Genomic DNA, 17134 nt, shown 5'->3' with positions numbered 1-17134 from the left:
GTTGCCAAGACTTGAAGACACTTCCCTTCTGCCCTGCATCATTGTTATGGCTTTTGCATGGATATTATTGAACAGGAACATGAGAAGTAGTCCAGGCTAAGAAAAAAGAAGCAATTCTGGGTGGAAGGAGGAAAGTCTGTCTGCTCTCCTCTGCAACTTTCCTACATGGTCTATAGATGTACATTCCTAAGTGTGTCTAAAACCAAGAATGGGGAAAATTATTGCTTTATACCTGTGCAGCTGCATTTCCTCTTGTTGCTTCATGTTTTAACCACATAAAGACATCACCATTTTCTTTTGTTTGAGCTTTTAGCAGTTCATCATCCATCAGTCTTATAGTTTCAACAAATGCCTGAAGAGTAGGTGAACAGAAAAAAAATAACTTCCACATGAATTTCACAATGGATTTCTACATCTGCAACCAAAATGAAAATGTTGTCCATGTCCTGCTTATCCCTAAAAATGATTAGTTCTGGATTTTAAAATTCTCATCACTCCTGTGTTGGCCAGTGCATTAAGAACTATTCTTACATCCCCTGTAAAAAACATTTACTGCTTTGTTCCAAAACTGTAAGTCCATTCTACACTGGAAAGATATGCCAAGACACTAACAACTGAAAAAAAACCCTCAAACCATCTTTTGGTTTTAAAAATGACAAAGAAGTATATTTAAGTCCTTCAAAGCTTTAATATTTCTATAGAAATTGCTTTCAAAAGATTAAAAAAACTGGCAGAAAGCTTGATGAAGACGTGACCCGCAGCACTCTTATCTAGGTAAGTCTGCCAGCTTTTAGTTCTTCAGCAATTAGAATCTCTCTATTTCTGTACAATAATCATGCTTTATGATAAGCCAGGATTCTAGCACTATTCTTTACAAATAAAGTTGTGCTACCTCCTGTTAGCAGCCTATTCTGAAATTATTTTATTGTAACTTTATCAGATAATTATTTAACAACCAAGTAATTACATTTGATTATTGAAAAGGTTAAAGTATGGAGAGGACAATTCATTTTTTGCAGGAACTTCATGATGTCTGTCTATTGAAACAGCAGATCAATTGCTTAATAAACACATCCAATTATATTAATAATTAAAAGTCTGAGTGAGGATTCAGGGGCCAAGACTAAGGCTTGGACTTTAATAAAAGACAGGCTTGAGGACAATTCTGAGGATTTGAGTCTGATATTGATTTTGATTCCCCCTTCTTAAGAAACACAGTAATGATACCTACATATAATTTGGGGAATTGTGTGACAATTATTGGATCATAGAATTATTTGGGCTGGAAGGGACTTTTGAAGACCATTTAGTCCAACCCCCCTGCCACAGGCAGGGACATGAATCAGATGAGCCAATATTTGTAAATCACGACAAAAGTCTTCTGGTCACATAACATGAATATGAAAAAGAACTTGCACAGAAAAAGATTCAGATACACTTCTAATTCTTTTACCTGTTCCCCTTTTATATTGTGTTGATCCAGGGATGTCTTTATTGCAATATTGCTGTAATAAGCGTAAGAAAGCTCCAAATCAAGTGGATAGTTATTAATCCCTTGGTAATGTTTATAGCCAAGATTCATCACAGAAAGTCTCTCGTTCCCCTGAGCACCAACCAAACTATATAGCAGTCCCTGGCAAAATCAACAGATATAAACAAGAGTGAATTCACTGCACATCTCACAAGTTAAGCACTTCCCAGGAAATTTCCAGGGAACAGAATGTTCATTCTGGTAGCTGATATACCAGCTATATTATGTAAACACAGTTACAGAAGCAAACACAGCCCATAAAGTAGTCAAAGTGTCTTACGTTTGCACAGAAACATTGGAAAGAAAAACTAGGCTCTAAATACTTTTCAAGTATTGCATTTATTCTGTCATCACTAAATGTGCAGCAGTTTTTCAATGTCATTTTAACTATGGTGTTATTTATACTCTGACACTTCTTACGCTCAGCAGTGATTTAACCAGTCCCACTGAAGCCAGCTGGAGTTTTCACACTGAATTCTGTGAAACATATGGAAGCAAACAAACAGCATTTGAGAATCTTACCCTAGGGATCTGACAGAACTAGTAGGATGGAATCTGTGGCTGATAAGGTTTCAGCACAAATCTCCCTTGAGATACATGTTAATTGGCCTATGCACCACACATATGCCAAAAATTTTTTGCCAAAAAAATTTTTTTGCCAAAAAAAATTTTCAGCACTACTATTATTTTTCAACTGTACAGTAAGAAAAGCAGTGGTGTCCCATCTATGCTGGATATTAAATTGTTTCCTTCACTACCTGAAGCATATCCAGTGATGAAATTACTTAGCCTCCATAATAAGCACTGTATACTCTATAATTAGGGAATAAAAAAGGTTCCTGTCTAAGGTTTCTTGTTTCTGAAAAATTGCAGGTGAGCTTTGTCTCTGATTGGCCAGTAAGAGGTTCTTCTGATTTTATGTCCTCTAACCACAACAGTGTTTTATATTTTACTATTATACCACAATTAAATATCTGTTGGCAATTTTAGTGTTGCCTTCTTCCCCTGACATATAAACACGTTCCCTTTATTTGACCTAGAACACATTGAAACATTTCAGTTATTTGCAAGCTGCCTAAGAGGTCAGGAGTTCTCAAACTCCGCAGTTGCTCAGTTTGAAGCACTGTCACTTTTACAAAAGAAAACTGCTCTACTTTGGTTACCCTTGCTCATTTGACTATAATATACTCAGTGTCACATTTTTGCACACTCTAAAATCAGACTTCTTCCCTGACTGTACTATGCAACCTTTCCAATTTAGATTTGGCTGATCTGGGACTTTTTTCCTACCTGTCTTCAAATCACTGTGGGTGATTCAAGGGCTCTTACTCATCCTGGCTCTCCAGTAACTAGGAAAAGCAGTACTTTCTATGCTGTTCACTTTACTACCAGTTTTAGATCTTTACTATATCACTGATGTCCTTGTTCTGCTTGAGCAGGATAAAGATTACCACCACCAGGCCTTCACAAAGATATCACTGCCATCAAGGTATTTATTAGTAGCTTTATTGGAGAATCCCTTCAACCACCTGGATCTGAGGGCCATTTCACTTTTTTTAATTCAATGGATCATCCCATTTCTTAACTGTCTTTAAAGGTAATTAATTTCACAGACATAAGAGCACATGTTAAGTATGGTACCTTTATACGATCCACAGGCACACCAAGGCCTGTTTCAAATATAACTGCAAGGAAATAGGAAGCCTTATGGTATCCACAACAACTGGAATCCGCCAGGAGAGGGACAGAGGAGCCCAAATTGCTGAGGCCATTGGCACTGGACAGACCTTTCACAACCTTCTCAAATATCCTTCGGCCAACTTCTACAACAGTATCACTTCCATCTTCTAACACCAAAAATAAAATATAGAACACACAGTTGTTTTAAGAGTTCAGATTAGGAACCAATTTCCCCAGAAACTGAATAACAGACAGACTAATAGATTCTGTTATTTCTCAAGCGGAATGGTATTCTCAATGCAGACAAAATTCCTAGAGAAATAAGGTATTACTGAATATGAAGGGTGAAAAAAATCCAAAAGATCATCTCAAAGTAACCACTAAAAAAATAAGGATATTTCTATGATTCTTTCTACCTAGTAAGACATCCTTCCATCTGCAGCATATTGCAATATATAAGCCACTAAACACTCCTTTATTAAGTTAGCTAATATGAAAAAAAAAAAGTATAACAAATTAAGTCAAATGATACTAAACTACACAACAAATATTGTTGAGTTATTTAAGAACAATTTAAAAAAAGAAACATGATTACCATCTGGACTACTGAAATCCATCTCTTGTAACAGTTTGAACAAAGTGTGGTACTTTTCCCTGAGCTCTTTTCCCCACATGAAAGCATCACATTTGGATTTTTCTCCATATTTGTGAATCTGCTCCAAATAATAGTTTTCATAGTAACCTAGAGAAAGCAACATATTTAAGACATGAAAGCTGACTTTTTGGTCTTGAAAAGAAGTTTCTGACAGAAAAAAAATTTTCTCGTGAACTCAAAATTCATGGACAAGATGAACACACCCTTAACACAAAGCTAAAAACTCACCCAGCTAGCACAGGCCACTTACAAATACATTTAGATTTCTTCTTCCATAATCTGGTGACAACACATTCAATCTAATTCAAATTAGAAACATAAGCTAGTTTTCAGCACACATTTAAGCTATGTCATTCTCCTTTTACCAAAGTGGACACTTTGGTAGAAACCTGTTGATTACTGAATGTTGGGCAACTGTGGCAGAAACATTCTAGCAAAATCCACCCATTTTCCTTTAGGGTAATTTTGAAAATGAAATGGAAGAAAGGAAATAGCATAGCACACATGAAAGCTTGAGAATATTTCTTTGTCCCTTTAGGCACCTGTCTTATTAGAGAAGACATATCAATATGTTTTAAGTTTTTATTCCATGACACAAAAGTATTTGCAGGGACAAAACCCCAGTTTTAGCTACCAGTAATGAGACTAAAGTCTTCAAATTGCATTTTTTCTTTGTTATGGCTGAATTTAATTTTACTTTTGATGATCAATATCCAGATTGTTAAAGGAAAGAAAACAGGTCTCCAAAGATGACAGTTTAAAATTCATGTCATAGATCAACACTTACAACTTCTGTGTGTTTTTTCGCCTTGCCTTACAATATATCTGTAATCATAAACTATTTCTTGAATATCCATACATCTCTCATAGTAAAGTTCAATTTGTTCCACTGTGTCTTTGTCATGAAGAGGATTAGAAATCTGTAAAAAGGCAAATGATGGATAAATGGCATCCCCAGTATCTGTTGTTGTGTATGCTCAGCTAGAAAGATGCATTGTACACAAATAACAAAAGGAGACAGATTGTTCACTACAATCAGTTTATCTGGCACACCCTATTAGTGTGTTAGACAGCCTGATGCTGACCCCAGTAGATCACTGCCTATTTAAATGGTCAGCATAATCCAAAAATCACAGATGAATTTCCAAAACTGACCAGACCCATGTGACTTTTACCATCAGTTTCATCAAAACCACAGATTAATCAAATATATCCAACACTGTATCATCAGAAACTCTGGGAACAAAGCAATAGTGAAAATATTACATATATTAAATATATATAATTATTATTGTACCTATATTATTAAATATAGATCTACAAAAACTGCTTTACACACTCACTTCCCAAAGTATTATCTTTTAGCATTTGAAATTATAACTAATATTCCTAGATTTCAACAGAAAATGATCATGTATGACATATATTCCCAGACACTATTGTGCTTCATAGTTAATTACTTGATGAACACTCCATCTGAAAAAATAAAATATAGTCATAGTTGGCTGCTAATATTTCAGCATTTCCAAGTAGTGCTGTTTCTCACCTGTTCTGTTTCCAGCACATTGAGGCGATAGTACTTCACAGGTCCAAAGAAGGCTTCAATACCATTTACGTACCCACTGCCCCCAAGAACAAAGTATCCAGCAGTGTCATCATAATAGAAATCTTCCCTAAAACTTGAGAACATGAAAGAGAAGTAAGCTGACTATCTAGAGGTACTGTGAAAGAAGAAAGAAAAATTAGTGTTTCTCAGAATTTCTGCAATGATGGTCTTAAGCTTATTCCAAGTATCTTTTTCTTTTGTAATTTGTTTATTCGCAAAATTGACTCTGCAATTTAGTGTGACAAATTATGGAGTAAATTTAACAAATTCCTTGTCTACAGACATATTAAACCAGCAGGGGTGTTTTATTTTTCTGACCTGTAAGTATCTTTTGATATTTCATGCATCATTACTTAAGCTCATTTTTTTCAGTTCCACCTTTCCCTTTCACTTTTCTAAAATCAGCATATGAAAATTTAAGTTATTTGTCTCCTAGAGTTATCATCTGCAACTTATCAATTTCTGGATTTAAAGCATAGCAGAGAAGGAACAATCCTGAAGTCTGCCATGCAGTTCACTGTTACATAGTTCCCTTATTAACAGTGGCATTTTTAAATTATTTGCACAAGAAAGAGTCCATCTTAAATTATAGTGAAAGAAAACAACTAAAAATTCATTTTAAAAATATTCAGTTGCATAGAATAAAGGACAGAGAGTGAATTTCTTTTGGTAGAAATTTTGGTCTCTAACTAAACAAAGCAAGTAAGAATTTCCCTGGTGAAATACTACCTCTCACAGTAACAGTAAAACTAGACTTCAGTAAGGCCAAGAGTTCATTTGAAGACTGATCTTAATGCCACTGACCTGCCAATCAGTTTTTAGTGAGGGTTATCAGACTCTAGTACTAGATCATGCACCACATTAACTCATGGCATTAACAGAAATACTCAGCTCATGCTTAATCCAAGCACAGTAAAGCAAACTGGTTTTGAAAACATAGTGCAGAAAAAGACCACAGACATTTTCAAAATCAATTAGAATCTCAGTTATAAACTTGTTTTATCCTTCTCCCATTCTCTGTATCTGAACATACACACACATATTACTCCACGAAGGGGAAAATGCTGCTTACGTAAAAGATTGATGATGATGTCTTTTCAAATTCTTCCCAACACTGCTTACTTCGATCTAAAAGAGCACAAAACATTAATTACAATGAAAGAACTGTTATAGGGTACATTTATTACACTGTCTAGTTGCTCCAGGGGAGGTTTAAATTGGATGTTAGGAAATATTTCTTCACTGAAAGGGTTGTCAAGCACTGGAACAGGCTGCCCACGTTAATTGTGGAGTCACCATCCCTGAAGTGTTCAGGAAACAAGTGGATGTGGCACTCAGCACTGTGGTTTTAACTGATGTGGTGCTGTTTGCTCAAAGGTTGGACTCAACAATCTTTGAGGTCTTTTCCAGCCTTAATGATACAATGATTCTTCTTGATCCACAGCCCAAAATCCTTCTCCCCAGGGCGTTCTCAATCTACTCTCTGCCCAGCCCGTGTTTGTGCCTGGGATTCCCCTGACCCAGGTGCAACACCTCGCACTTGGATTTGTGGAACATCACAAGGTTCACATGGGCCCACCTCTCCAGCCTGTCCATGTCCATCTGGATGGCATCCATTCCCTCCAGCATCTCAACTACACCCCACAGCGTGGTGTCATTGGAACACTTGCTGAGGATGCACCCAATCCAACTCAATTAATCAATTAATCAATCAATCAAAGTTGATTTTCCAAAGCTGGATGGTCCGAACATCCCCTCATAACTTCTAGTTTTAGATTTTTCATTCTTTTGCTATGTGAGCACGTACAATTTACAGTGTTTCTCTCAGCCTCACCTATTAAGGAGTTTGTCAGTTTGTAATTCAGTAGCAAGCATACCTGTCCACCCTTAAAGGAGAGATCCAGTCGAAACCACTGCTTCAGAGGAAGGCTAAAGCTAGTTTTCACTGCAAGATCATCCCCTCTCATGAGATGCATCTGAATATGCACATAACCTGACAGCAAAAAAGGAAGAAAAAGGAAATAAACACCATAGAAACATCAGCAGCAAGAATGGGTTTACTAATGCTTTGTTCACAGTGATTCTGTCCTCTTCATCCTCTTCATCACTAACAACAGAAATCTGGCACTCACCAAGCCATGCATCAGCTCTCAGAGTCCCACAGACAGCGCTCCACATTTCAGTTACACAGCTCAGATGCTGATGCTCAGGCTCTCACATGAAACCACAGGCTGAAAACCAGGGTTAAACAGACTAAACAGACTAAACCTAAGGGAGGCTGTCACAGTTGATCTCAAACATCAGAAAGCAGTTGTGGCTTGCAGCAAACAGCACAAGGGACCAGTAAACAATAGCATCCATTCAGCACTCAACTGGTGGCACGTGACTGCAATGATCAAGTACAAGATGACTCTACCCGCCACTTCTTGGACCTGCAGAAGCTACACTCATGGTCTGAGCTTTTAAGACCAGAACAGGCTACTATGATAATCAAGTCTGACACTGGGAATAAAACTGGCCCCAAAACCTCGCCAAGAAAATCTCATATTAAGCTGGTAACTTCAATTTTTTTTTGTTCTTCATAGAAAAGCATCCAGTTTATAATGGATACAATAATTATTGACATTGGCTACATGACAGAGAAAATGAAAATGACAAAAATAACAGTGAGGAAGAGGTCAGTTGTCAAACTCACAAAGAAGGAGATAAAAAATGTATTATGAGAATGCCAGGTGTACCTTTTAAAACTCTGCATGCTTATTTCCTCTGTGAGCCTGTTAGCCAGCTCCCAGCCCTCTTCTGACAACAACAGACCCCCACTGCAAGCGTTGCAAGACTAAGACAGTGCTACCTCTTAACTTTCTTCTGGACCAGGGAAACAGACTGGTTCTTGAACATTGCAATGTAGGCAAGACCTTGAATGACTTTGACTTTTTCTGAGGCTACTTCCAATTATCAAAAATTTTCATGTTGTATATATAGGAATTAAGATCAATTTAAAATAACACTTCAGTAATAATAAGAAAGCTTGTTCATTGAGGCAAGACTGTTTAATCTCAGTGGGCTCCTGGCTGTAAGATTCAGGCTATTCTCCTGACAAAGCAGTCATTTCTAAAGTTAGTGAAGATTAGATGCTATGCAACTACTACATTTTCTCCTGTTAATTTAGTGGCTACTTTCCCACTGAGATGCTACAGTTAAAAAGAAGCTTTTTGCAAGGGATCAATTTCACAAAACAGGTCTGATAATATATTTTTATAAATGTTATTCCTAGGCACAAATCGATAAAGACTGTATCTCTGAAAGCCATTAATAATATCCCTTACCTTCCTCATTTAGAAATACAGCAGGAGTACCATACATTTCTTTTGAATCAATAAAATAGAGTATACCACACAGATCCTTTTCACAGTGATGGAGTAGATATAGCCAGATTGAAATGGTGAACCTGTATGAGCAAAAACAAACAAAATCCACTCCTGATGACAAAGCTCGCTATATAATTTGAAAAGCATGCATTTCACTTTAATTTAGCAGACCTGTGTCACACATGTAATCTTCAGAATAAAATAGAACACAGTAAAATCCTCTACAGTAAAAATCTTCAGAAAAACCACACTTAAGACTTTTGGATCTTTGATCTCTAACCACGGACTTTTGTGGTAACAAACAGGAGAAGAGAGTAAGGAAGTGCTATCTGAATCAATTCCAGAATGCCAGGTCAGAGCTACTTCCAGATCCTACACCACCAAGGAACACACTGAGAACACAACCAAGACAAACTGGAGCCAACCTCCCCCACACAGACTCCAGTACCAAACCCCCAGATGCATCTTGACTGTCGAAGCCAGTAAAAACTATAAGCTCTGTCTTCTGTACTAAAAGTGAACTGTGAAAATATGCTTGGGAGAAGCAGTTAAAAATGAGTGCATCCTCTGGACAGTACAGATAGGTATGAATAGCTGTCACAGAAGTACCACAGGATGAATAAAGGTGGAGCCTCTGCAAACTATGGAACAGTGCTAAGTAAAAAACCAAACACCAACAGCACTATGTACTTAAGAAATTTCTGTTCAAACCTGGCTGAGGCACTAAAAGCAGAATATATACCACAATATCTAATTTTAAGGAGTTCCTCTGTGCCAGACTAAATCTGCTTCTGTGCTCTTAACAGAAATTTGATCACACTTATTTCTGTAACATTGCCACAGCAGTTAGGTCAATGCTGAATGACTTTGAAAATCATACCTCCAGTGTATAATTCAGCAAAGCACTGTAATTATTATCATATCCAATGAAATAGTTCACTTTTCTAAATGACTTTTAGAAAGAGATAGTAATTTTTTGCATTTCTGTAATTAATAAAAATGGTCAATATTTGTTTATAATACTTTAAGATTGGGTCAGCTTGCCTTGCTTCTCTCTCAAAAAATTGCTTAACATGAGTACCTTGTAGCTTTTCCTAAACTAAACCACTGTAGGTCTGAAAGCTTAACACCTGCTCTCCTTGCTCTAAAAAAATTGCAAGGGTGATTAAGTTTTTCCTAATGGAAACTATGCCTTAAACACCTAACAACACCATTTTCTCCAGAGATGGTACATGGGTGAGTTAGAAGGGTTTGTAAATGACAATCACTTGTATATTGATTGCTAGGACCTACAGGCAAACACTGTGCTTCTAGAAATACTGCTCGTGTGTTCATGCTTATATATTGCTCTTTTCAACTTTCACCTCTGCCAATACAGCAAACTCAAATGCCTCAGTCTCCATTTAATCCTTGATTGCCAGTCTGAGACTGTGTTTGTTCTGGACACATTTCTTGGGACAATGCTGACTCATTTCATATCCCCATTGCCGCAGAATGCCAAACAACGTGAGCAGTCCCTTACAGTCCCAGCTTGTCCTTGCTGCAGGCTCAAACAAAAATTATGTATCTCGGGCTCTCTTTCTTTACAAATCCCTGACTGAAGCAAACAAGTATCTCAGTTAGATTCCTCTACTTCTGTTAACCTTTTGTACAGTGGGGAACCACTGCTCACATACACAGAACTGAAAAAGAACTGAAGAGAAGAACTCTCTTCCTAACAGAACTACCCCAAGGCTGTCACACAACCACAACACTTAACACACTGAAGACATCACTTGAAGGCAAGAAGTATGTGGAGCAGATAAAAAGATGCATAAATTGATGCCATTTACTCTACACCAGAGCTTAAGTGCCTCCGTACCAGAAGCAGAATGCAACTGTGTTGGTGGGCAAAGAGCAGCAGGCTGTCACTCATCCAGAAGAGACCAGGAGCTAAAAATTGCTCTGTATTTATGGCTTCAGTTATGGTTTGAGAGCTAGGAATTTGCATGCAACCTGTGCTCTCTGGCAAGTCATCTTGGCACTCTTCTTGAGGCCATAGGCCAAATACAAACCAGCAGGCAAGTTCCAGCTCCTGTAATTATTTCCTACTTCTGTAATAATGTTGCCAGGGTGAGAGCATCTGGTGGAAGGGAGGTATATTTATGTATCTCTTTTCCCCTGAAGTTGCAAAATATAACTGGACAGTTGTGACAGTTTTGGGAAGGGGGACCAGAGCAGAGCAAGATGACCTTACAAGAGCGATTCCTCTGTAACTGAATAGTGTGCAGGGGCTAAGGAGTTGTACTCCTGTCAAAATAGGAAAGATTACACAGCAATGGTAGAAGGAAATGGAGTGAGCTCAAGCTGGAAGACTTATCTAGGCACAGGATTCTATCAGGTTGCTTGTCAGGTGCAAAATAAACTAGAGGGGCAATTTATAGGGATAAAGCTGCTTCATGCTGCTTGCCCTTGCAAGAAATCCTACTCTGGTCTTGGTCTGCAAACAATGTTAGAAATGCAGATCTGTTTGTAATGCAGAAAACCCCAGGCTAGTTAGTCATGAGACAGCAGTCTGATCATGACAGCAGGTAACAGCCAACTCAGCCTCCTAACTGAAGCTAATTCAGTTACACCTTCAGTGGCATCTCTTACACAGCACTGCACTAACACACACTGTAAGTATCTTCCTGAGCTTCAGCTTAAGCCTGTCCAGAACTGCAATCAGAAGGAACTGCTAACTAGGCTCCTTTTGCATCTTTTCTGAAATTAGTAGGAAGTATCCCTTTAATTTGTGGTAAAGTCCAAGAGTTTAAGTAGCTCTATAGCCTTCAAAAACCAAATACAGCCCTGTTCAGTTACTCGCCTATACTTACATGGGATAATCAATCTGATGTTGTCTGACTGTCTCAAGTTCTCTGTTTTCAAACTGTTCAAATTTCTTCACAATTCCTGTTTTTTCCCCACTGGAAGCGTATATAAATTCGAGAACCTGGACACCATCTGCAAAATACAGTCTTTTTTAATCCGACAGACAGAAAACATAGAAACTAATTAATTAGCTCACATTCCTACAGTCAAACATTTAAATCACACAACAGATTCAAAATTAACATAAACTCTCAGTAAGTCCTTAGACACAAATTCACTTGCTGCTGTAAAATACATTACAGTCTTGGACAAAATAACCCAAGAAAAGTGAAACTGAGCCTGTCTCCAGATGGAATTAGAAGCAGGGAAAGAACAGACTTATTTAAGATACTTAAAGAACCAGTTAGTAAACAAGAAGTCCTACTTAATGTTATTCACTTAAATCTCATCCTATCTCTTGTTATGCCTAAGTGACATTTCTCCACATCTCTTGGAATTGCTCTCCATTTGTGCCTCTCTATATTATATGTATGCATAGATAACAATTCTGTTCTTAACTGATATGGATAATCCTGTAACAAAACTGCTAAAGCTGCCCTTTCTAAGAAACAGGAGAAAAATTTTCAAGGTCGTGATATATCATCAGCTTGCCTAGAGAAACCCAAAAACCAGGCAAAAAACCACCAAGAAAACAATCAAATAAACCAAACCCTGAGAAATTGTTACAATATTATTTTAAGAAACAAAATTTCAATATTATTTCCTCCTATTGTCTATTAAACTGATTTAATCTGTAATAGAAATAGATAATACAGACAATAAGATGTTTCACAGTGTTGTCAGATATCACAGGCTATCTCCAACAAGTATTTTAGAAAGCCCTTAAAGGAAGCAAGATGTTCCCTGTTCTTCTTCAGAGCACTTACACGCCAGTGTAGTGAGAATAAATGACACAAATACCATTATGGGATTTTCTGGGAGAGAACCATTTAGAAACAAATGTTCTTTTTCCTTCTAGGTTCTGCTTTGAGCATGCACTGAGGCCAAAAGAATTGTCAGCAAGTGCAAAGCTAGAGATAGGGAGGCAGAAAAAAAAAAGAACTCAAAAAATCTAGAAAGCAAAGCTGTTTCTGTAATATGTACTGTTGGCAAGACACAAATTTTTATTTAAAACTACTAATTTTTCTTAAAATGCTTTTTCATAATGGTTCTAGGAAAAAAAAAGAGGTGCTGTAAAGCTTAGCTCACTACAAAGACTTGAAAATATGTTTCTGAGTGTGAGGCCATCACTTTAAGCAGAGGAAAACTACTTGTGTGAAAATTATGTGTGCATGAACTGCAGAACTGATTCTGAATTAATGCAGTAAGGGACTGAACAACTCTCTCTGAAGATAAAGGAATGATGTCTACTAACTGGTGGGTTTTGACTAAAATTGTTTGAAAATGCTTAGAAAATAGGGGGCCAGGCTGCTACCAACCTCCAGGCTGGCTGTAATGAAACAATCCGAAAAGCAGGATGGCTTCAGCAACTTGCAACTCTAACCTTACAGTTATGGAGATTACATGCTCAACAATACTTCCCATGTAAACCACTGTATGTAATATTTATTATTTACTACCAGTAGGCACTTTTTAACAGCTTACCAGAAATGTTTCCTTGGGGAAAAAAAGTGACATTGCACCTACCAGTTTCATGAGGGCACTGAGGTATCCTATTGGCCTGGAGCATCCACAAATAGTCAGCACCCCACTGAAGACAAACTTTGTGGTCCTTATATGGCCGTTCAAAGGGTGGAACTGCCTCTAAAAATGTGTAATTCTTGGCAACTGCAGCCTGGTAGTCTTCATTCTGTTCATCACCATAGTTGCTAGCTGATCTGTGGCTAATCCATGCGTACAGTATCACACTGTGCACTATTATTGAGTTTCTGATTATATAATCATCTCTGTAAACCATGATGCTTGGAAATTTCAAGTGTACTCGTCGAGTTCTGCTAACATAAAGGTTCTTCTCATCCTTCCATCTCCTTCTATACACTGGTACACCAGTCCTGAACTCAGAGGAAGCTACTGCTTCTAAACTGACAATACAAGGCTTAGAACATAAATACTGAACTGAAACCTCAGAATTGTTAAGAACTTTCTTTTCTAAAATGTTTAAATAGATAAAATCTACATAATCCATATTCTTCTGAAACTGTGGAGTAACTGCTGTTGTCTGTAATGTCTCCTTTCCAAAGGACAGCACAAAGTTCTGGAAGAAAACCCAAAACACAAATATGTTAACCAGAGAATCTATGTGATTATTCATACACTCACGATAATAACAGAACACTGCACAGGCATGTATATACCACACTTTTACTTCAAAAGATGAGGTTCCTTTTCCCAGCAAGTAGACATGGATTACTGGAGAGCCACCATCAAGACTTTAATGGCATCAACGTCCCTACGTCAAGTTCTCAAAGTTACACATGCTTCCACAAACAAACTGTATTTACAGGGTGTATCCTGCAGCCCTCATGCAAGCGGAATCCGGTCTAAGATAGCGACTTAGACGTCACGTTATTTAAACATGCTCCTAGGATCAGGCCTAAGGAGTTTGCACAAAAATGTACAGGCATACACTCATTATGTATCATTGTTTGCTAGGATTGCTACAGCCTGATGTTTCTGCTTCTTCTAAAAAAAGTTAGCTAATTTTGTTACCTGTCATGAAGGTCCCTGAAGGATAAAATAACAACAAAGGCTTCCTGAGAATGAATTAATATTCATGAAGTGTTTCATTTTTGACATGTTTCTATTGTGAAGATGGACTTGGAAATCTGAGCAGCAAGACCAGCAGGCTGAATTTGCTCAGCTCTCCACATTATATAAGTTGGAGAGTGAGTGCCTGGACATACAACAGGATTATCCCCTGTGCTGAAGTTCTTGTCTCTAAAGCTTCAAACAGCTTCTTTTCTTTCTGCCTAGCAGCCAGCATCCAGCTTGATGCACTGCCAAGGATAATGGGGATTACTGAGCTCTGAGGGCAAGCCACCAGCACAGCAGTTCCATCATGTCCCCTGGTCTGTCTAAGATATTCACAATTGTCACTTAGGATTACCAGGGAAGATGGTCATTAAGATTGCTCAAAATGAGATCTGTCTTGGGCAACTTTTAACTTTGCTAAGATTAAACAAATTAAAATAAAATTTATCTTGGATACCTATCTTAGATTGATACCTTTTTCACTGTGTTTTTCAAAATATTTAAAGGGTTTGGCCTAGTCATTAGTACATTTCTAATGATAGAAATTATGTGTTGTGCACCTGGAGGACTAGACCTTGCCCACAATCCAATATGGGGATCAGTAAAAGTCCCTAATGATAAACTATTTTGCTTCTTATTTCTTGACAATATGTTTGCACTCCTTGAGAGCTACACTGAAAAAACATCAAGCCAGTAAGACCTGTGAAGGTGTAAATATTAGGAAAAGTCAGAACTCAGTCCTATACTACTTCCTTGCTCCTACAGATGAGGATTTTTGGATTTTTTGATCACCTGTGTGATCAAATGGTATTTTTCCCCAGTTCCCTGCCTCCTTAGAGGTGCAAAAGAGCTCAAGGTTTGTTGGTGGAACACAACTATGCATAGAGGTGCTGTTTACTTCAAGACCTTGACTTTATTAAGGTCAGACACTGGAAGACATATCTGAATGAGGGAACTTTTGGACAAAAAAGCTAGATACCATTGTGAGCAGATGGGCAGCTCTAGATCACTTTATTTAGTGTTCCTAGGGAACTTGTCACTTAAACCACTTTCCATACTTGCAATCAAATGCTCTTTATCTTCTTGAATTCGACAAGAGACACTGCAAGTGAGATGTGCAGTGATGTTGAACACTGATAAACACATGCAAGCCCCAAGATATACACCTCAAACAAATAAAATGCTAAAAACCCACAGAACACTATGCAACTCTGCCTATTGTAGAAAGCCAAAATACTGTCTCATGAGAGTGACAGCCTTCCTCTCTGCCTTATCTCCCACTCCACAAAATGCATATTGGTTAGAGTACCGTGCTAATAATGCCAAGGTTGTGTGTTTGATCCCTTTATGGGCCATTCACTTAGAGTTGGCCTCAATGATCCTTGTGGGTCCCTTCCAACTCAGAATATTCTGTGATTTTATATTGTCAAAACTAGGCAAACTGAAGGGGCTAAAAAAGGAATAGCAATAGGAGGTTGGTGTCCATTGGAACACATGGTATGGTGTCTATCATATGCTGGAATAACACATGTACACAAATACTAAGACAAAAGTTGAGGAGAGAGCCTTCATTTTAATACTAATTTGAGTACCTTTCAGAGCTTCACTTCACAAAAGATACTATTCTTTTACATTTCCAACACAATTCTTCTTTGGTTTAAAAGTATTAAAAGCTCATAGCTGCAGCAACAAATTATCCTAAACCTCTTGTATTTGATGGTTTTAATTAATATTTCTTGATCTTACAATAAAGAGTACTTGTAAGTAGCTTAATCTTTGTGATAAGGGTGCTGTGTCATGAGGAAGATGGTAATATACTATGAACACAATGCCATATCATTATCACAAGATGCAAAAGTCTACCAGGTAGATACTAAAAAGCATAGGGGTGCTAATGTGTGCTTACCACACACACTTACTGTCAAAACACACACAGCCAGCTCTCAGTTTTCTCAGTGGTTATCCAGCACAGAGCAATGGGAACTAGACTCCAGCAAGGACAGCTTGGGTCTGGCACAGTTCATTAACAAAGATGCAGCAGTGTATGAATATGTCCATCTGAATTCCAGTGAATGGCAGAAACTTTGTGGTGGGGGATCCCAAAGCAGTAAGCTTTCAAACCCAAAGCCAGGGCTTTGCAGAACAGTTTCTATGATGTTCCTAGAGCACTTAAGCACAATGCAACACAATTGCTGATGCCTAAGTTTAGCTTCAGCTCTGCTGATCTAGTGCCTTTCCTGTAGTGCCCAATCTGCTAAATGGCTCCCCATTTTACTTTGCATGCTTTGGTCCCTGGGTATTACTTGAGGCCCGTGCTGCCAAAATGCATGAAGTGTATTTGAGTCTGCTGTTACATTCCACCTAACTAACCCTTCTGGAGGCTCATCCAGTAAACAGCATGGAGCAAAGAACCCTGAGCAACCCCATATGATGGAGACCTGGCAGAGACTGCAGACCATAAACCTCCAGACCATGGCCAAGTCTCTGTTACCACTACACAGTGCACAGAGTGTGTATCATCTCAATGTTCCTGCTTGGTAAGGAAGCCTCTTCCCTTCCTGTTATATCAGACAAGGCAGAGGTAAATGTGCATCACCTCTGAGAAAGAACAAAGATGAAAAGATTACACATTGAGTGTGATTATGAGACTTAAATATAAAAGTTTTCCAGCATGCTAAAGAGGCCAACTACGC

At 38.0% G+C, this 17134-nt stretch overlaps 1 protein-coding gene across 2 annotated transcripts in view; it reads right to left on the bottom strand.

Moving 5' to 3' along the window:
* The window catches only part of SEL1L3 (SEL1L family member 3), a 29242-nt gene extending 15326 nt beyond the window's left edge, over positions 1–13916 (bottom strand). The window contains exons 1-11 of one of the 2 annotated variants that reach the window (XM_066548527.1): positions 13377–13916; positions 11696–11822; positions 8799–8920; positions 7350–7465; positions 6545–6600; positions 5413–5545; positions 4654–4786; positions 3807–3953; positions 3173–3378; positions 1454–1633; positions 233–352 (exon numbers count right to left, since the gene is read on the bottom strand). In XM_066548527.1, the coding sequence (XP_066404624.1) occupies positions 233–352; positions 1454–1633; positions 3173–3378; positions 3807–3953; positions 4654–4786; positions 5413–5545; positions 6545–6600; positions 7350–7465; positions 8799–8920; positions 11696–11822; positions 13377–13875 (1839 nt within the window). In that variant the 5' untranslated portion in view covers positions 13876–13916. The remainder of the gene's footprint in view (positions 1–232; positions 353–1453; positions 1634–3172; positions 3379–3806; positions 3954–4653; positions 4787–5412; positions 5546–6544; positions 6601–7349; positions 7466–8798; positions 8921–11695; positions 11823–13376) is intronic. The other variant, XM_066548528.1, reaches the window with a different exon arrangement.
* Between the last annotated feature and the right edge of the window lie 3218 nt (positions 13917–17134).

This window comes from Molothrus aeneus, chromosome 4 (assembly GCF_037042795.1).
Source record: "Molothrus aeneus isolate 106 chromosome 4, BPBGC_Maene_1.0, whole genome shotgun sequence".
NCBI lineage: Eukaryota > Metazoa > Chordata > Aves > Passeriformes > Icteridae > Molothrus > Molothrus aeneus.
This window is presented reverse-complemented; position numbering and strand designations above follow the sequence as displayed.